Source organism: Rana temporaria, chromosome 2 (genome assembly GCF_905171775.1).
Source record: "Rana temporaria chromosome 2, aRanTem1.1, whole genome shotgun sequence".
Taxonomy (NCBI): Eukaryota; Metazoa; Chordata; class Amphibia; order Anura; family Ranidae; genus Rana; species Rana temporaria.
This window is the reverse complement of record NC_053490.1, coordinates 387,008,521-387,030,846: the sequence shown is the minus strand read 5'-3', so window position 1 is coordinate 387,030,846 and position 22,326 is coordinate 387,008,521. Positions and strand designations below refer to the sequence as shown.

The window sequence follows — 22,326 nt, the reverse complement described above, 5'->3', positions numbered from 1 at the left end:
TGGCTCTAATAATGTGGCCAACTAACTTTATTTTTATTTTCCCAGATATGCTGTGTGTTTAACTAACGTTACCTTTTCTCCCTATGCATGTTGATATCAGCTTTACATGTTTTATTCTTGGCCTACCTGCATATTTGTCCCTTACCCAATATTAACCTGTCCAGCATGCTATCCTAGGGACAAACCCACCTTGCCATTTTTTCAAACAGGACTTTTTGGTTTTTGTGTCCCCCCCCCCCCCCCTTCAAACTTTTATTGTCCCCATCAGAGGGCTGTGGAGTCTCTTAATGAAGTGGCCCTATATATTTCATTTCCCAAATTCTCCATGCACATTTTTCTAATGCAATTTTAATACTGTGAACTGTCACAAGGATGCTTGTAGGATGTTTTTGTTACAAAGTACTAAATCTCTTTTTTTGTTTGTCCCCACAGCTACCCTCCACACCACAGGAATGGCAGTCTGTGGCTTCCCAATTTGCCCAGCGGTGTGATTTTCCAAACTGCGGTGGAGCAATAGATGGGAAACACGTCCGCATTGTGCCCCCACCCCGCTCGGGGTCCTACTATTATAATTACAAGGGTTATCATAGTATTGTGTTGATGGCGGTGGTGTCGGCACAGTATGAGTTTCTATATGTGGACGTGGGGAAGAACGGCCGGATGTCTGATGGGGGAGTGTTCGCACGGACTGATTTCTATGATCGTCTCCAAGCTGGTGGTCTGGCATTGCCACCAGATGAAGATAATGTGGAAGGACTTCCGTTTGTGTTCCTAGCGGACGAGGCTTTCGGGCTTGGTCCTCACCTCATGCGGCCTTTTCCCCAGAGGACCCTCACCTCAGAGAGGAGTGTGTTTAATTTTCGGTTGGCCAGGGCTCGGAGGGTAGTCGAGAATGCCTTTGGGATACTCACCAACCGGTTCCGCCTGTTCAGGACATCGATACATCTGGCGGAATATAAATTGGACACCGTTGTATTTGCCTGCTGCATTTTGCACAACTTTTTACGCAGGCACTCCCAGACGTACCTACCCGACATCGGTTCTGAGGCAAGACTACCCTCAGATCCCCTTCCCGGGCTGGACACTGGTCGCGCTGGCTTGGCCCCCCAATCAGCTCGTGAGGTACGCGACAAATATGTTGAGTACTTCATGGGTCGGGGGGCCATTGCTATGCCAGATCATATTTCTTTCTAATTCGGCCCCCAAAGAAAGGAATATTCTCTCAAATAATAAATAATTAGACCATTGGACTTTATACAGTTGTTTGTCATTAATGCTTTTTCTCTTTTTCTCTGTCTTCCTGGTTCTCTAACTAACTTCTTCAATTGTAATGCATAATTGATTTCTCCACTTTTAGTAACTAACCACATTTTGCACAGTATTCACTCATCTACAAACAGGGTATTGAGTCTAGAAATAATAAGCAACTCCATTTGTAAATTTTGAGGTCAAGTATTTTAATTTTTGCTTGTTCATGACCCCAAAAATTATTTTATATTTTTTTCATTACTCCCTGCTTTTGTACTTAGGAGTCAAAAAAATTTTTTTTTTTTTTTTTTTTTTTTTTCAGGTAATTCAACCAAAAATATTATGCAGATTATACATTTATTAACAAGTTCACTTTTTTTTTTATCAAATATAGTTAGATTTATTGTTTACATATATATATATATATATATAGATTATATTTGGTGGGGTGTTTAGCGCCTTAATTTTTTTTTTGGGCATATTTTTATGCACAAAAAACAATAATTTTTTAACATTTTTTTTGTTTTTGGTGTGTTTTTCTAAAACTAAATTTTTAGGTGAGAATTTGGAGTCAAATCTCTACTTCACTAAATTCAGTGATTAGAGAGATTTATAATTCTATATATATATATTTTAAATTTTTTACCGTTGTTTATTCTTTATGGTCTAAACTTTATAGTATCCCAAAATGTTCAACATGGTCAAAAAGTAACAAAATCCTATTCCAAAAATATAAAAACTCACAACAGCAGTCAGTCATGGTGTGCTTTCACACTGGAACACGCCAAAATTGGAAGATACACACATTCAGTGCAAACTCGCCAAATGTCATTGGTTCAACAGACAAATGGCCACATGTGCTATCTGACATCATGGGTGATCAATGTCTGTGTTTTGTGGGAGCAAACCCTTCCTCTCAACTACTTGAGGATGGAGGAGGGGGTTGGACCCACAAAGCACAGACATTAGATATTCTGTGATGGCAGATAGCACATGTTGGCACACTGTGTGTGTATCTTCAAATTTTGGCGTATTCATTATTCAAACTGTAAAAATGTTTGTGGGGGCGGGGGATGGGCGGGGGGTGTTTCAGTCTTTGACACGGCCCATCATGTCAATAATGTTCTTAAAATTAGATTCGATGACCATCATTCTTTGCCGCATATTGTCCATTTCCGTGCTGCATTCCAAAAGCACATTTGTTACATTCTGTTCCATGAGAAACATCCTTTCACGCATATTGTGCATTTCAGTGCTGCACTCCATTACCTGCTGAATAATTATAGCAGCACTTGCACGTGAAAATATTGGCACACCATCCTCCTCCCCTAAAACCAACAAAAAAAAAGGCATTTACAACATTATTTTTCGATGAGGCCTATCTACATATGTTTTTTTGAATCAAGCTAGGGTGACACTGACCTGATGGGCTTCTCCTTTCCACCTCTTCGACATCTTCTATCACTCCTCCTTCTTCCACCACCTCCCCATCATCTTCAATCACTCCTCCTTCTTCCACCACTTCCCCATCATCTTGGACTCCTCCTTCATCCATCAATCCACCTTCTTTCAATTCGCCAAATTGTTCTTCCGCCACTTGCCCTTCATCTGCTATGACTTCTAAGTCCAAAATTACTTCTTCCTCCTCTCTTCCTTCCTCCTTTCTTCCTTCCTCCTCTCCTTCCACATCCTCTTCTCCTTCCACATCCTCCTCTCCTTCCACATCCTCTTCTCCTTCCACATCCTCTTCTCCTTCCACATCCTCTTCTCCTTCCACATCCTCTTCTCCTTCCACATCCTCTTCTCCTTCCACATCCTCTTCTCCTTCCACATCCTCCTCCTCCTCCACATGTTGAGATGGCAGATTTTGGCCTTGTCTGGCCCTCTCTGCCTCCTCCAAATGCTGGCGACTTCTTTCCCCTGAAATAAAACAAAAAAAATGTAGACTCATCAGCACACAGATATTGGAGAGCATAAATCGCACACATTGCTTAGAAGATGCTTTCATTTAGTTACTTTTATCTTTCACCAAACCTACATTTAGCAATTACTTCTATATGGCAAGCTCTGATCCTGCCCCTTTTTAGCAAAGTGACACACATGGATGTCCCCCCTAAACTGTATTTCTGGGAGACCCTACCAAAACCCATTTTTTATTTGTGGAGACACAGGTGCTCTGCATTGCAGATGTGAAAACATCTGCTTTAGTACCACTGTTTTTAGAATGTATCCTGTTTGCCTTTCCCATTCTCATACTTTTTTTTTCTAGAACTAGCTTTTACACAATGTTTACAAACAAAGTTTTTGGCCAGTGAGCCATGTCCAGGTGTGTTGTTCCTGGAATAACCGAGCCTTTCTGATAAACTATGTGATGTTACGTTGTTTACTAAGAACACTGTTTGTAAATATGTAGTTATTTATGTCCTAAAAAATAAATGACAACATGTCTTTAAAATTACAAGCAGGCCAAGGAGGCAGATGGTGAAATATACATGGCAACACATTATTGCAGACAATCACCCCCCCCCCCCCAACCCCAATATATATTTACTTACTTTTACGCAGAATTTTAAGTATTTTCTTCATCTGATGTGGCTCCCTCAATTTTAAGTCTGACCATCGTTTCCTCAGCTGTTCCTTGGACCTGGTGATCCCAAACATCCTCTGCATTCTCCTCGCCACCTTGTCCATAATATGTGCCTTTCGGCGGTTAGGGGTCTTGTATGGCCCTAATTCACCATCATAGTCCTTCTTTCGCATGATGTAAACTAACTCCACCATTTCCTGGAACCGCATATTAGTGGCTTTATATCTTCTTTTCCTTGATCGGGACGTCCCTGCCTCTGTCCCTTCACTTGTGGCATGAGAGCATCGTGCCCGCTCGTGTGACATCGCCATCTTTCCTTTCCCACAGAGATTATGGGCGTGGAAAAGATGAATTCTTACGCCATGGGCGGAGAAGAGGGCGGCGTTTAATACATACGCGGAGTGTAGAGAATGCAAACAACGTGTTTACGTCGGTTACGCGGAGAATCTTCGAGCGCATCCAGAACATACACAGTTAACGCCATATTTCCTAAACTCATTGATTAGGGGCCTCGCAAAGGTGACGAGGGCGGGGTTTCATAAATACGCGGAGTGTTTAAAAGGTTTACGCCGTGATTACGCATCTTACGCGGTAATTAGGCGAGCGTGAGAAACGAGGAGCGAGAGACAGGAAGGTAAGGAAATTAAAAATGTGATCAGCAGAGGCCTTGAAAATGTAGACACATGGGATGGGGGTTTGGGCTGTTGGTTGCACCCTTTTTAAGCTATTCTGTCTATGGGGTACCACAATGTTATTTTGGTATCCAAATGCTTTTGGACACCTCACAAAATAGAGATGTGAACAATGCTGTACCTCATTGACAAGTTTTTGAATGGTGTATTCAGATCAGGCAAAGTATTGTTCAAGTGTTGGTTGTACAGAGGTCATTAGGAAGTGTCTTTTATGTCATCCATTGTCAGGGGCATGAGATTTACACATGAAAGAGTGCCTAGATGAAAACTGTCATTTGTAAGCATTGTTTAATTTTATATATTTAAAATATTTACTGCAATGTGAACAATGGCTCTGCATCTAGCAAATCAATGTTTGGTACAAGCAATGCGGCCGAGCTGCCAATCATTGTTTAAACAAGAGAGACTGTGTTTGTAATTAGATATAGGTAATAAATTTGAAGACACATATTAGATCAAGGTCAACGCTGATCCTTTGGAATATTTATTTTTCTGTGGTTTATGTTTTTGTAATCTAGACTCAAAAAGAAATATAATTTGGGAAAAATTACAATGGACCTCCTACAAAGCAAGGAATCTATAGAGGCCTTACTTCAAAAATACCAGGACACGCCCATCCTGTGGAATTCAAAGCACTCTTTATATTGCAATAAAGAGGTACGAGCGGCAGCACTAGAAGAGCTAGCAAATTATATGCAAACTTGGGTGCCAGGATGCACTGCCAACATGGTGAAGGATAAACTTGCCAACCTCAGAAGCACATACAGGAGAGCATACAAAGCTAATAAAAGCCAAAAATCGGGAGCAGCAGCAAGACAAGCAAAGGAACCCAAACTGTGGTATTATAAACAGATGGCTTTTTTGCGGGACGAAATGGAAGGCAGGAAAACGATGTCCAGTCTTTCTTCCAACCTTTCCTCCATGCTACCTTCCAGCGGACATTCCCCAGATGACCACAGCCCTGCAGAGTCGGAGGAAGAGGGCCTGGCTGACAGAGATGCAGATCTGCCACCCTTCGATGAGGAGGTATAGTAGTTTCCTCTATATTTATGGCGTAAATAATTCTTGGTGGATTAATGATTAGATATTGTAAAAAAAAAACCAAGCTGGGAAAAAGCAAACAAAAAGGTGTACAGACAAATAGGTGTCAGGGATGACAACTGCAGGGGTCAGAAGTAGAGTGTATTCAAGTAATAATGAACAGAAAATACTAAACGAAAAACATGAAAATGAGTGTGGTTTTATTTAGCGAAATTGTAAAAAAATTCCTTTTTTTTCCACACAGGAAGAAGAGATCAGCCAGGAGGTGGCAGATCCTCAGGTGTCTGTCAGCCAGGAGGAGGCCGGGGTCAGTGGCAGCCAGGAGGAGGCCGGGGTCAGTGGCAGCCAGGAGGAGGCCGGGGTCAGTGGCAGCCAGGAGGAGGCTGGGCCCAGTGGCCTGCAGCAGGTCCACCCGGCCAGGAGAACCACCACCAGCCAGTCTTCTCCCCCCCAGGTGAGGCCATCAGGCCGAAGGAGGCAGTTGAGGCCTGTGGAGGAGGCAAGCCTCCGCATGATCCAGGAGGCAAGCGCCATCATGAGGGCCCCCCTCAACCCCACAGAGGCCTTCAGTGCCTCATTGGCCCATGATTTAAATGAAGGGGAGGAGGACCAGAGAAGACTGGCAAAGGCCCTGATGAACCAGGTCCTTTGGTGGATGCAGAGGGGCCTGCTGACCCCAGACACTGGGCTATGTGATCCAGCCCGGCTTGCGGAACACCATCCTCCTGCTGCCACATCAACCCCACCTGCAAGACCCCGTGTTCGATCCGCTGGAAGGCTGCCTGGAGGGAAGGCTGGAAAGAGGAGGAAACGTTGATTTTCTGCCTTCCATTTCCTTCCACATAAAGGACATCTTGTTTGTACTACCACAGTTTGGGTTCCTTTGTTTGTGTGCTGCTGCTTCATATTTTTGTGTTTGGCTCCTGAGGCTTGGAAGTTTATCCTTCACCATGTTGGAAATGCAAGTTTGCATATAGTTTGCTATCTATTCTAGTGCTGCCGTTCTTTTTATTTTTTGTGATGACATTTGCCTGAATAAAAGGCCTTTTGCTTTAATTTGAAAACATGCCTATTGTTTGATATACTGTGGGGATTATTAGGCAGCAAACCTTTAATAAATATACAATGGGTAATTTACAAAGGACACACTCCTTGGGGGGGGGGGGGGGGACATTTGGTGTGCCAACATGGTTTAATATTCTCTAATGAAACACCAAAAAAAAAAATTAATTTAAAAAAACATGTAAAAAAAAAATTGTTTAAATGGTGACATAACTAGAAACAAAAAAAAAATAAAAAAAATGCACATTCCTTTACAAAAATGACTACTCTAAATTATGGAGGACCACCAACCAAAACACACGTCTGGCATAGAAAACATTATTAAAGGATTACATCACAAGCAAGAAATGTGACATTTCAGTATGGGACAACTCTATTGAAATTGCATCAGCAAGAGAACGGGGTTATTCTAGCAAGAGAAGAATTAAGAAAACGAGGCTTTAAAATGTGGTTTAGTGCGCCTTTTTAAGACATTGTTCTCTTGCTAGAATAAAAGGTTTCTAATGACGAATGTGCCATATCCCAAAGAAACGCGAGTTTTACCTGAACGAGCGCTCCCGTCTCCTCATTTGGACTGAGCATGCGCGGGGTTTTTGTACGCTGCTTTTGTGTACAGACGACCGAACATGTCTGACGGACACGATTCCAGCAGACTGTTTTAAAGCAAGACCAGGAAACAGTTGTTCGTTGGAAAACGGTCTGGCCGACGATTGTTTGCTGGAATTCTGTACGTTACTGCCTACACACGAACGAACATGTCCGCTGAAACTGGTCCGCGGACCAGTTTCAGCAGACATGTTTGGTCGTGAGTACGAGGCCTAATACGCCGATCCCAAAACAATCAGCGGCTCCTGAGGGGGTAGCGCTACACCCCTTGTTAGGACAAGAGTACATTGACTGTCACTATGCTGCTTTTCCCTTTACCAGTCTGAACTTTGCTGTATAGTGGATTGCGAGAGGCTAATACCAGGTCAAATTTATTTACTTACATTCCTTGTATTAAAAAAAAACTACAGCAATATTTGGGGGGGGGGGGGGGTACTAAAATGGGTGAACACAGAATCTGGTGCAGCTATGCATGGTGACCAATGAGCTTCTAACTTCAGCTTGTTATTATGCAGAGCTGCACCAGATCAGTTTTAGTAAATCTCCCCTATGTGTTTTTATATCTGCATGGAATTCAGCTTATATTTGCTTTGACTCCTCCAACCTCCTGAATCTCCCTTTTGGGCCTTCAATATGATTAGATGCCATACTCCCCAATAAGAAGGCTCAGAAGGGGGAATTCTGGACATAACAATTGTTTTGACATGCAGCTTTCATGGAGGATAACCCCTGCTTGTTCATTTTTCTTGAATTGCCCAGGATTGTGATAGGTTTGACATGCAAGCATTGAAGAGTTGAAGGCAACATTTCTTTCCCATTGATGTGAAAGCATTTATGAAGCAAAAGAAAGAGAGAATATATATATATATGTATATACAGTATCTCACAAAAGTGAGTACACCCCTCACATTTTTGTGAATATTTTATTATATCTTTTAATGTGACAACACTGAATAAACAACACTTTGCTAGAATGTAAAGTAGTGAGTGTACAGCTTGTATAATACCAAAGTGTCAATATTTTTTGTGGCCACCATTATTTTCCAGCACTGTCCTTACCCTTATGAGCATGGAGTTCACCAGAGATTCACAGGTTGCCACTGGAGTCCTCTTCCACTCATTCTTGACGACATCACGGAGCTGGTGGATGTTAGAGACCTTGCGCTCCTCCATCTTCCATTTGAAAATGCCCCACAGATGCTCAATAGGGTTGAGGTCTGGAGACATGCTTGGCCAGTCCATCACCTTTACCCTCAGCTAATTCAGCAAGGCAGTGGTCGCCTTGGAGGTGTGTTTGGGGTCATTATCATGTTGGAATACTGCCCTGCGGCCCAGTATCCAAAGGGAGGGGATCGTGCTCTGCTTCAGTATGTCAGGCCCCGTACACACGACCAGTTTCCTCGGCAGAATTCAGCTTCCAACCGAGTTTCTGGCTGAATTCTGCCGAGGAAACTGGTCGTGTGTACACTTTCGGCCGAGGAAGCCGACGAGGACCTCGGCGAGGAAATAGAGAACATGTTCTCTATTTCCTCGTTGTTCTATGAGAGCTCTCGGCCCGCCGAGGTCCTCGGCGGCTTCAGGGCTGAACTGGCCGAGGAACTCGATGTGTTTGGCACGTCGAGTTCCTCGGCCGTGTGTACGGGGCCTCAGAGTACATGTTGGCTTTCATGGTTCCCTCAATGAACTGTAGCTCCCCAGTGCCGGCAGCCCCAGACATGCAGCCCCAGACTGTGACACTCCCACCACCATTATTGACTGTAGGCAGGACACACTTGTCTTTGTCCTCCTTGCCTAGTTGCCGCCACACACGCTTGACACCATCTGAACCAAATAAGTTTATCTTGGTCTCATCAGACCACAGGACATGGTTCCAGTAATCCATGTCCTTAGTCTGCTTGTCTTCAGCAAACTGTTTGCAGGCTTTCTTGTGCATCATCTTTAGAAGAGGCTTCCTTTTGGGACGACAGCAATGCAGACCAATTCGATGCAGTGTGCGGCTTATGGTCTGAGCACTGACAAGCTGGCCTCCCACCCCTTCATCCTCTGCAGCAATGCTGGCAGCACTCATACATCTATTTCCCAAAGACAACCTCTGGATATGATGCTGAGCACCTGCACTTAACCTCTTTGGTCGACCATGGCGAGGCCTGTTCTGAGTGGGACCTATCCTGTTAAACCGATGTATGGTCTTGGCAACTGTGTTGCAGCTCAGTTTTAGGGTCTTGGCAATCTTCTTATAGTCTAGGCCATCTTTATGTAGAGCAACGATTCTTTTTTTCAGATCCTTTAGAGAGGTCTTTGCCATGAGGTGCCATGTTGAACTTCCAGTGACCAGTATGAGAGAGTGAGAGCGATAACACCAAATTTAACACACCTGCTACCCTTTCACATCTGAGACCTTGTAACACTAACGAGTTACATGATATCGGGGAGGGAAAATGTCTAATTGGGCCCAATTTGGACATTTTCATTTAGGGGTGTACTGACTTTTGTTGCCAGTGGTTTAGATATTAATTTACACTGTTATACAAGCTGTACACTCACTACTTTACATTGTAGCAAAGTGTCATTTTTTCAGTGTTGTCACATGAAAAGATATAATAAAATATTTACAAAAATGTGAGGGGTGTACTCAGTTTTGTGAGATACTGTGTATATCTATATAGATATAGATATATCTATATATATAGATTTATAGATATATCTATATATAGATATACAGTATATATTGTTAACAAAACATCATTTTTCTAGTCATATTGATTCTTACGTCTCAGATTTCATTGGCTTTATATGCATTGCAAATTACATTTAAATAACCTATATGAAAGGTGAAGATTGCCTCTGCCTCTGTTGCCCCAGGCATTTACCTCCTGCGTCTCAAGCTAGAACCAACCATTATTCTACGTCAAAGGGATATTTATTTTGCACACCAAAATATCCTCAAGCTAAGTTAGGTTTGAAAACCAGTGGAGCACTCCCTAGAGCTTGGAAATTTTACAGTTTCTATTGGGAATAATTTTCTGCAATGTTCAATAAAATATAACTTTATAATAATGGAGGGTCTCACTTGGTAATCTATGAGAAGCCGGGTTCTAAAGCCTAAACATTTTTTAAAGGGGTTGTAAAGGTTCTTTCTTTTATTTTCGAAATAGGTTCCTTTAAGCTAGTGCATTGTTGGTTCACTTACCTTTTCCTTCGATTTCCCTTCTAAATGTTTTTTTTCTTTATTATCTTTGTCTGAATTTCTCACTTCCTGTTCCTCCTCAGTAAGCTGTTCAGTAAGCTGTTCTGGCTGACAAAACACTGCTCGGATAATGGTGTGAAGTTTACTGAGGAGAAACAGGAAGTGAGAAATTCAGACAAAGAAAATAAACATTTAGAAGGGAAATCGAAGGAAAAGGTAAGTGAACCAATAATGCACTAGCTTAAAGGAACCTATTTAGAAAATAAAAAACAAACCTTTACAACCCCTTTATTAATGCATTCCTTGTATTAAGGTAAAACAACATTTGGTGTCATTATCCGCCATCCCCTCTTTACTTACTTACCTGAGCCCTCATTCAATCCAGCCCTGTGAACATGTGCAGATCTTTTCTCCCCTCACTTCCGGGTCTCGCTGGCTTTGCTGGGGCACCAGGAGACATTGGCTCCCAGTGTTGTCAATTAAAGCCAGTGACATTGGAACTGGAGACGGGGGCGGAGTCCCACTGTCTGTGTCAACAGGCACAGCAATGGGGCTCATGAGCATGCACGAGTGCCCTTATGGGAGCGCTGGCAGGGGACCTGAGAAGAAGAGGGTCACAGCCGCTCTGTGCAATTACATTGCACAGAGCAGTTAAGTATAGACACGTTTGTTAGTTTTTTTTGTTTTTGTTTTTTATTTACCTTTTACAATTGCTTTGTACATCTACATAATGTACAAACTGGTAAATAGGTGGCAAGCTAACTGTACTGTATTTAAACCTTTGTACATAGGACAAGAACAGAGAAAAGCTTATTCTTTAGGAATGACTATACAACTTTGTCAAAGGACCTCTGTTGGGAAATTGTGATATTCTGATAGCTCTATGCAATTAAAGTGTATACATAGCCAACTTGTTTTAGTTTTGAATATGGTATGGTATGGTATGGCTTGGTAGATCCCTTGTCCCTGGACCCCTGTGTCCTGGGGCCATTGTAACCGAGACAGAAAATGATGGGAAATGAAAATTTGTAGTTATCACCAGAACAGGAGTTGTGGTTAAATCTTCCAATAGAGATGTGGTATTAAATTAAAATTCAAGAGGTCTGGTCAGTAAAATTCTATTCCAGCAGAGGTCTGCACATAACAGTCCCCCCTTCACATCATGATCTCCTCTTGATGAGCGTCATCAGCTCCCCTTTTACATCAGCCTCTCCACCCCTTTCCAAAGTAGTGGTCTCACAATTCCTTGACATCAACCCCCCCCCCCCTCCCAACAGTACTTTTTACATCATCCCCCACATTACAATCCTCAGTCGCCCCACATTACTGTCTTCAGCCCCCACATTCCAGTCCTCAGTCTTGAGCCCCCCCACAACAGTCCTCAGCTTACCTCACTATAATGTCCTGAGCTCCCCCCACATTCCAGTCCTCAGCTCCCCCCATATCCCAGTCCTCAGCTGCCCCCACATTCCAGTCCTTAGATGACCCCCACTTTAATGTCCTCAGCCCCCCACATCACCGTCCTCAGTCCCCCCACTTTAATGTCCTCACCCCACATCAGTATTCATCCCACCCCATCAGTCCTCAGCCCCCCCACTTCAATGTCGTCAGTCCCCCACATTACAGTCTTCAGGCTCCTCCAAGTTCAATGTCTTCAGCCCCCCCACATCACTGTCCTCAGCACCTCCCCACTTTAATATCCTTAAAACCCCATATTACAATCCTCAGTCCCCCCCCACCACCAGCACCACCCACACACACACACACACACACACACACACATTCAGTCCTCTGCTCCTTTTCAACCACTCTTCACACTAGTGTTCTCACCCTCTTTAACTTTACCTCCCTCACTGTCTTAACTTAGACACCAACAGGTAGGAGGGAGACGCAGCATGTCTGAATGGAGGTCAGGAGTTGCAAGATAGTGATTGGTTGATAGGACAGCCCTTCATCCCAGCTGCCCATCACCTGCTTGTTAACCTCGGGCAGCTCCCATCCTCCATCAACGACTGTCCTGCCTCCTGCTGTCAGCTCTGCGAGGATTAAAAAGCGTCAGCAAGGGATAGAAAAGGCTACTAAATAGTGGGACCTCGCATTTGGACTGCGGTCCGCCATTTAGTGATGCCTGTAATAGAGGCACCTGTTCCGATGACAACTGCCTAAGAGTAGAATTCCCCTCACTTTGCAGAAATGTTTTTTCACTGCCAATTGCATTTTTATTTTAGTTTTGGATAGAGTGGGGAAGAATAAGAACTTCTATTGTTTCTTTGTTCTGCTATCCAGGGCTTTGTTTAAGAGATGTACCCTTATTTCCTGTCTTTCTGACAATGATTTCACTGGACAGGAAGTAAGAGAAAATCTGCAATAGGGACAAAGACAGAAATATAAAAGCAACAGCAGCGAAAGTGACTGTGTTAGCGGTGTTACCTTAGTTGCAGCAACAGTTTATTTTTTTGTTTTAAATAAGGTTTGAATCTTGTAAATAAATTATGACAGATGTAAGCACCAATGGCAATGTTACAGTCTGTTAAAGCAGAGTTCCAACCTTTTAGTGTTTATTAAAAGTCAGCAGCTACAAAAAGCATAGCTGCTGACCTTTAATAAACAGACACTTGCCTGCTCCACGGTCCAGGGCCACCGCCGCCCGGAGCTCCGCTCCTCTCCGGTCGGCGCCTCCATTCATAGTGTGGGCACCTAGCCGTGACAGCTTTCGGTTTCATGGCCGGGCACTCGCTGCACTCTATGAGTAGACAGGCGATCTCCTGGGACCTGTTACGTGTCCCTGGAGATCGCCTAAAGGGAGGGGCTGCCTAAGGCAAGAGGAGAAGTCGTAGAGGCGGTCCCTGGGCAGAAGGAGGAAGTTGGACAGGAAGTCCCACTCCTACCGAAGCCCCCACTCCCCCCCAAAAAAATTACCTGCCAAATGTGGCATGTAAGGGGGCGAGGAGTGCTTAAAGCGGAAGCTCCACTTTTAAGTGGATCTCCGCTTTAAACATCTCTCGCTGCCATTTTTGCTGGACAGCTTCATCTGCATGTAAACACTGAGAAATATACAAGTAGAGGTTACTGAAATTAAAACAAAAGTAAAAAAACAACAAAAAAATAAATAAAATTCAATGAGCATGTCCACTTTCCCCTCTCCTTTTTGCACTTGTGAATGAGCCACTGAAATCAGTGATCTGTCAGTCCGACCCTATTGTAGGCTTCCGGAGGAGGGAGAGGGAGGATAAAATAGCCTTTTATGCCGACGACACACTACTGCGTCTATGAGATACTGGTGCGTCCGTGTTCGCACTTATGTCAACTATCTCGATATTTGGATCCTTTTCAGGATTCACAATTAATTGGGACAAATCTGTTCTTCTTCCCCTAGATACTCAACAGGTGACACCCCCATTGTGATCAACAGATAAAAGCCTTCAACACACTATGCGTTTTTTCTCATTCTGCCAGCTTCAGTTGGAGCCGCTGTACTACAGTAACTATGTAAAGTTAGCCTGCTGGTTTTCCAGCATGCTTGTCTGACAGAAGCCGGACGTCTGGCCAGCTTATGCCGAACAGGGTGGCATACACATGGGCCGAATGTCGGCCATTCTTTTCAACTGGCCAATGTCTCCCAACATTTTTCCCATGTGTACAGGGCTTAAGATAGTGTCTTCTTTTAAATACTTCGGGGTATGGGTTTATCCCAAAGTAGAGGCGTATTTACAATATAACCTACAGTATAGGTCCTTCTGGACAAATGTAAACTTAAATGTAAAACATGGTGTAAACTTCCAATGTCGGTGGTAGAATGAGCAAATCTGATTAAAATGATCTGGGCACCGCAGTTGTTATACGTTATGCACCAATATGGATTAATTTACAATGGTTTAAAAAAATTGATTCCCTTTTTCAAATTTTTATTTGGAAAGGTAAAAATCCAAGAATCTGTCTACTATACCACAATTACCCAAGGATGGTGGGGGATTAGCTTTTCCATCTGCAAGATTGTATTTCCTGGCTGCTCAATTATAACACTTTGTTGATTGGGACATTTTGAACCATAGGAAAGTCCTCATTATCCTACCTTAACCCTTATGTCCAAGGTTTGGGATGAGATGAAGCTCTTATTGAGATATGATGGGGTATCCCAATTTTTATCCATTTGGAAGGGACGATGTTTAGAAGAAATAAGTAAATTGTAGGGTTTTGATGACTGGCACTCTAGGTGGTTTCCTGTTCCTATCTCAATTATATGCTAATGACCACTTAAAATCTTTTCACGATATACAAATGGAATTTGGTATACCCTCTCATAGGTTTTATCAATACCTTCATCACACCCTTTCAGCCCAATTTATGGAATCTTCTTTTAGATTGATTGCTGTCCCGTTTAGGGATCAGTTCACACACACTACAGATAAGACCACTTTTACACTGGGGCTACCCGGGCGTTCACGGTAAAGCATGGCTCTATTTAGCGGCGCTTTACCGCTGTTTAAGCAGCGTGCTTTTAACCGCAAAAAAGGTTTAAAAACTCCCGTGTTGTGGCGCTTCAGAAACGCTTTTCAGGTGCTTTGGAAGCGCCGCCCATTCATGCAATGGGCAGGGGCGGTTTGGCACCCAAACCGCCCCAAAGACGCTGCTTGCAGGACTTTTTCTTAAGTCCCGCAAGCGCACCACCTGGGTGTGAAAGCACCCATTGCAATGAATGGGAGGCAGTTTTTTCAGGTGCTATATCTAGCGCTAAAACGCAAATGTTTTTTTTTTTCCACAAAAAATTGTGACAAAAAATGACAACTTCAAAAAACTTGCCATGCCTCTTACTAAATACCTTGGACTGTCTACTTTCTAAAAAGGGGTCATTTGGGGAGCATTTGTACTGTCCTGGCATTTTTGGGCCTCAAGAAATGAAATAGGCAGTCAGTACATCGGGATTGCTCAAATTTCAGATATATACCATAGATTGTGGACTTTATTTTAAACAAAGAAATGGAAAAAAAAAACACTATGCTACAATATATCCAAACTATTTAGCTCAATATAGAATATAAAAAGTGTAAAAGTCCTGATCATAAGAGCTTTCAATGGGAATAAGGAATGATAGAAAAGCCAGTAGTCTGGGACTACAAATTGGTCACTAAATTCTATAGATAAGAATGGAACAGGTTGATTATTAATCAAAGAATTTACACAACCAATTTATCTGGTTTATTGACATTTAACAATCACATACAGGTACGTGATTGTGCCCAGCCGTGCCATTCTGCCGACGTATATCGGCGTTTGGCGGTCCTTAAGTGGTTAAAAATGATTACAAAAATTAATATAATGTTCATTTACATTTAATTAATTTATATATATATATATATATATATATATATATATATATATATATATATATATATATATACAGGGCTCAAGTCCTGCGGGAACGCGTGGGAACAGAGTTCCTGCACTTTTTTCACAGCAGGAATGCAGTTCCCTTTGCAGGACTAGAGCAGCCGGGAGCAGCCGAGCCGCCCGAGCCGCCCGAGCCAATCCTTCACTAAGCGGCGATGCCCAGCTCGAGTCACTGTCAGGGGCAGGCGAACCTTAGTCATCCTTTATGTTACTGGCCGCTTCCTGTATATGGATTCATCAGGTAGTGTGCGGGTATTCCGTCACTTCCTCGATGCCGCAATGTCTCCTGGGATTTTTTTTCATTGTTCCCAGGAGACATTGCGGATGTCTGCCACGAGTTATCGCGGGATTTAGAAAGAACTTGCTTTAGAAAAAACATGCGGTTTAGTAATTATGCATATGAGCGTATCTTTTTTTTTTTTTTGGTGGGGGAGTGGATCTTGGGTGGGAGTTCCCACACTTTTTTTCCCAGGACTTGACCCCTGTATATATATATATATACATATATATATATATATATATATATATATATATAGTACAGACCAAAAGTTTGGACACAACTTCTTCAAAGTAGCCACCTTTTGCAGCAGACACATCTCTAGAACTGTTAAGAGGAGACTGTGTGAACCAGGCCTTCATGGTAGAATATCTGCTAGGAAACCACTGCTAAAGAAAGGCAACAAGCAGAAGAGACTTGTTTGGGCTAAAGAACACAAGGAATGGACATTAGACCAGTGGAAATCTGTGCTTTGGTCTGATGAGTCCAAACTTGAGATCTTTGGTTCCAACCCCTGTGTCTTTGTGCGACGCAGAAAAGGTGAACGGATGGACTCTACATGCCTGGTTCCCACCGTGAAGCATGGAGGAGGAGGTGTGATGGTGTGGGGGTGCTTTGCTGGTGACACTGTTGGGGATTTATTTAAAATTGAAGGCATACTGAACCAGCATGGCTACCACAGCATCTTGCAGCGGCATGCTATTCCATCCGGTTTGCGTTTAGTTGGACCATCATTTATTTTTCAACAGGACAATGACCCCAAACACACCTCCAGGCTGTGTAAGGGCTATTTGACCTAGAAGGAGAGTGATGGGGTGATGCGCCAGTTGACTACCTCTTGAAGCTCATCAAGAGAATGCCAAGAGTGTGCAAAGCAGTAATCAAAGCAAAAGGTGGCTACTTTGAAGAACCTAGAATATGAAATATATTTTCAGTTGTTTCACACTTTTTTGTTATGTATAATTCCACATGTGTTAATTCATAGTTTTGAAGCCTTCAGTGTGAATCTACAATTTTCATAGTCATGAAAATAAAGAAAACTCTTTGAATGAGAAGGTGTGTCCAAACTTTTGGTGTGTACTGTATATACTGTATCTATATATGTGTATATATATATATATATATATAGATATATATATATATATAGATATATATATATATGTGTGTATATATATATATATATATATATATATATAATATTGTTCCTTCCTCTATTAAAGCGTATATTTTTTTGTTAGATTGCTTTGTTGGTTTCCCCTGCAAGGATTGCATTGTCACCCTCCTTGCCATGACTTTGTCCTGCACTATGAGCTTGTCCTATGTAGTGAGCACACTTCAGCTTTAACTTCAGTAAGGTGCAGCTCAGACAGCACCGACTATGGCTTTGTTGATGGACAGCAATTCCTGTACAGCACTGAAGGGGGATAATAAGAGGAGGCAGGGCCAGTGCAAAGAATTTTTGTCTACATAGGCGAAGGAGCATTTTGCTGCCCCTAATCCCACCGTCCTCCCCCCACCATCCTCCCACCACCCCTTTCACGCCATTTATTTTTTCTGCTTACATATTTTAAAAATCATTTTAGGTATGAAGATTACTTAAAACCTCCAAAATATTATTTTAATTTTTTTGAAAGCAGACACCCTAGAGAATAAAATGTTGGTAGTTTTAATTTTTTATGTTACACGACATTAGCATAACTGTTTATGTAAGGCAAGATTTCAGTAAAAAATACATTAAAGTTCATTTGTGGGCACATAAATGCTTATTATTATCGATTTTTTTTTTTAAATTATAAAAATATATAAAAGATGATCCATGCTTTAAAAGCCCATACAGGTCATCAGTTTAGAGTTATGCAGGAGCACTGGTGATAAAATGATTGCTCTTACTCTGGCGTGCATGGTGATATATAACATGTGTAGGATAATTGCCATTTTCAAACATAGGTGCCCCAACGCACGCATTTTTGTAGGTATGGGTGTGTATGTGGGGGGGCACTTAAAAAAATAATTCGATTTTTTATATGTCTCCTATATAAGGATATAGCCTAAAATATTTTTGGTTTCATTTGTATTTATTGTTACATAACTTGCATTGTTATCACATAGGGGACCATAAGCCCCTTATCTGATAGCATATAGGTGACAGGTTCTCTTTATGGAGACCCCAGCGTTCTATTAGACCCTGGATGTCTCCTCTCTAATCCACTGCAGCTGACCCCGTTCAATTAGCTGCTTCCCCCAGCACTGATTACTGAGAATGACATCTCCAATCCAGAAAGCGATGTCATACACGTCCCCTCTCAGTCTGTTTACAGGAGGGAGGCTGAGCCAACAAAGGTCCGCTGAGCTCCCGTCGCCCTTGCCAGCAACACCCGCCATGACAACACCAGGCCCGCAGGTGGGATAGCCGAGCCTTGTGAGCATGGTGGGGGAGGGTCGCGACGGTGGTTGAAGTGATAGGTGGCTTCACAGCTGCTTCTATCACTTCCCCGTGAAAGTCGGCTTTACTAAAGTACACACACTCCAGGTCACTACAGCGGCCGGGAGTGTGTAAAAAAATACATCTTCAGCACTGTAAAAATCCAACACTCTAGAAAGTGGCTGGGGATTCAGATTTGACTGCCTCCTTTTCCTGGCGCCCTAAGGTAGCAGGCAGGAGGTAGGATAATGCCTACACATTGCATAATACTAATGCAAGTTCTCCTTGGAAATGGAGTCAGAGGGATGCATGGAACATAATCACCATAATATATATACTGCCTCAGCCCCAGACTAGATTTTCAGGGTTGCCATCCTCATCATTTTTGGGGCAATAAAACCCAAGGCATAGAAAACTGGATTTTGATGCTTGTATGACAAAGCAAAAACCAATGAAATAAGCATCACTATGGCAATCTTTACTTATACGATGATAATGAAACAAGATATTACACTATTTATTATGGTCAACCTAAGGCAGGGGTGGCCAAACAGTGGCCCGGGGGCCCACATGTGGTCTGCGGAGCCCTCTAATGTGGCCTCCTGCTCTGAAATGGCGGGTTGGCAAGCCCAGATCGCAGGTTGCCGACCAGCCATACCACAGCATTAACGTTGTGAATGAAGCTGGTGGTTGAGGAAGAAAACAGCTACGGAGCAGGGCCCCATAAGCCGATCTATGGCAAAGTTCAGCTAACCCGCAAGATAGACACAGGTGCACTACGCTGAACCTGCGGTATGCATAAATCGCAACACATCGTGTGATAAGGGCTTAGGACTGTTTTCACACTGATTAGGCCGACCCATTCATACCCTCAATTCACCTCTACAGAGCAGCAGATGTAAACAGAAAATTCTCCGCTTACGCCCGCCTACCTCCAATCCAATCCACAAAAAAAAAACAGAAGGGAATTTGTCCCCTTCCATCTGGGTGGATCGAATCGGAGGGCCTATAGAATAGCCATGACCTGTAATCCGCCTGCTCCACTCATTGTGGCCCACGACTGGTTACCAAGTTGCTTAAGTGGCCCTCGCGCTTTAAAAGGTTGGGCACCCCTGACCTAAGGGTTAGAATTAAACTAGGGTTCCTGGCATCTTAAGGTACTTTTTTATTTCTATCAGTGGAAAAACACAGAGAATAGTCGTATTTTTAAAGCCCAGTTGAGCCCTTGATATTCATTACTAAAATGCAGTCAGCCTGCATATGCAGTAATAAATATGGGATTATTTTACTTTTTTCAGTGTTCGGTAGTGGTTAAAATACCTTGTGCCAGCAGCACATAGGGGAGTCAGACAGCAGCTGCACACTACTTCAATCAGCAGCAATATACTGTATGTTTCAGTAATTTTAGTTAGTCACTAAATGGTATCACTTTGACTTTTTCTCCCTACCTATGTATTTGTCAACCAGTGACATTAGAAGAAAAAAATGGGGTAGCTAGGTCTTGCTTTTATGTGCTGAAATTGTATTAGCTATGTGCCAGCACGAGGTTAGCACTTCCACCTGGCAGCACCAAGGTCATTGGTTTGCATTCCACCATGGCACAACCTGCTTGGAGTTTGCATGTTCTCCCTGTGCCTACATGAGTTTCCTTCCACACTCCAAATACATGCTGGTAGGTTAATTGACCCTAATATTTGTATTTACAGTATGAATGTGAGTTAGGGGCCTGGACTGTACATTCCTTGAAGGCAGGGGCTGATGTGAATGTACAAGATATATGTAAAGTTCTGCATACATTGGCAGTGCTATATACTGTAGGTACCTGTAATAAATAAATGTAAGGTTCTTTGCAGAAAATTAACCCTTTCAGATTATAGTATTTTCTGTTCTTCACAGATACACCAAGATGAAGACAGCAACCAACATTTACATCTTCAATCTTGCCTTGGCCGATGCACTGGCAACCAGCACTTTACCATTTCAAAGTGCCAAGTATCTCATGGAGACTTGGCCATTTGGAGAAGTTCTCTGCAAAGTCGTATTGTCTATAGACTACTACAACATGTTCACCAGTATTTTCACGCTGACCACGATGAGCGTGGATCGTTATGTAGCTGTGTGCCATCCTGTGCGAGCATTGGACTTTAGAACCCCCTCAAAAGCCAAAGCTGTAAATGTTTGCATATGGATTCTGTCATCAATTATTGGAGTGCCAATCATGGTTATGGCAGTCACCAAAACAAATAAAGGTAATCGGGAGCTTTAGTGTTGTCTGTACATGGTATGATAAGGAATATCTAATATTGAATTAAACTATGCCTTAAATTGTAGTGCAGAGACCTATGCCCTGTACACACAAGCAGAATTTCCGTCGGAAAAAAGTTGGATGGTTTTTCCAACGGATTTCCGCTCAAGCTTGACTTGCATACACACGGTCACACAAAAGTTCTCTGAACTTTCGAGTGTTAAGAACGCAGTGACGTACAACACTACGATGAGGAGGGAAAAAGAAGTTCAATGCTTCCGCGCATGCGTCGAATTGTTTCCGAGCATGCATGTTTTTTTCCCATCGGAATTCCATACAGACAAACGGATTTTCCGATAGGAATTTTTTCCGTCTGAAAAATTGAGAACCTGCTCTCTATCTAAGTCTGTCTGAAATTCTGACAGAAAAAGTCTGGGGCATACACGCGGTCGGAATATCCGATGAAAAGTTCCCATCGGACATTCCGACCGCGTGTACAGGGCATTAGAGATGTCTATAGATATCTGTGGTAGACCTAGTTGCCCACACACTTCACCTGTCAGTAGATTTTTTGTTGGAGTGATAGAATTTAAGGTAATAGTTTTAGATCCTTAAATATCATGGGAATTCCAAAACATGAACTTGAATGTATGTATTTTTTCAACATATGTAACTTTGGGCCAGATTCACAGAAGAGATACGACGGCGTATCTCCTGATACGCCGTCGTATCTCTGTGATTCGCCCGTCCTACCTATGCGGCTGATTCATAGATAGATAGCCCTAAGATCCGACAGGTGTAATTGACTTACACCGTCGGATCTTAGGATGCAATTCTAGGCCGGCCGCTAGGTGGCGATTCCATTGCAGTCGGCATAGAATATGCAAATGACTAGATACGGCGTTCCACGAAGATCCGCGCATTCGTCGCAATCTCGTACGTCGTCGCTAGTCGGTTTTTCCCGTCGCAAAATTACACCTGCTTTAACATGGCTTATCTTTAGATCAGCCATGTTAAAGTATGGCCGTCGTTCCCGCGTCGAATTTTTTTTTTTTGCGTAAGACGTCCGGGAATACGAAACGCTGTATGGCACGTCGCCGTTCAAAAAAACGTCGGGGCGCCGTAATTTCGTGCAAAGCACGTCGGGAAATTTTAACACGGAGCATACGCAGAACGTTCGGCGCGGGAACGTGCCTAATTTAAATGGTGCCCGCCCCATTTGAATTAGGCGGGCTTGCGCCGAGCGCTTTTACGTTACACCGCCGCAAGTTTACAGGTAAGAGTTTTGTGAATCAGGCACTTACGCTGTAAACCTGTGGCGGTGTAACGTAAATGGGATACGTTACTCCGCCGCGGAGTAAGGTAAATGTATCTGAATCTGGCCCTTTGTAACTATGTAATATACAGTATAAGAATGGTCCATACACTGAAAAAGAGAATAGTTAACATTTCCTTCAACTTACTGACCAATAGCATCAGATCACAGCTTCCTCCATTTTTATTTGCATATAGTCTCATTTATAAATGACATTAGACAATCGGTACCAAACTAGAAAAAAAACATGATTTTT

At 42.8% G+C, this 22,326-nt stretch overlaps 1 protein-coding gene across 1 annotated transcript in view; it reads left to right on the top strand.

Moving 5' to 3' along the window:
- OPRD1 (opioid receptor delta 1) overlaps nt 1-22,326 on the top strand; it is a 51,486-nt gene that overhangs the window by 22,550 nt on the left and 6,610 nt on the right. The window contains exon 2 of the mRNA XM_040337944.1: nt 20,407-20,759. Coding sequence (XP_040193878.1) covers nt 20,407-20,759 — 353 coding nt within the window. The remainder of the gene's footprint in view (nt 1-20,406; nt 20,760-22,326) is intronic.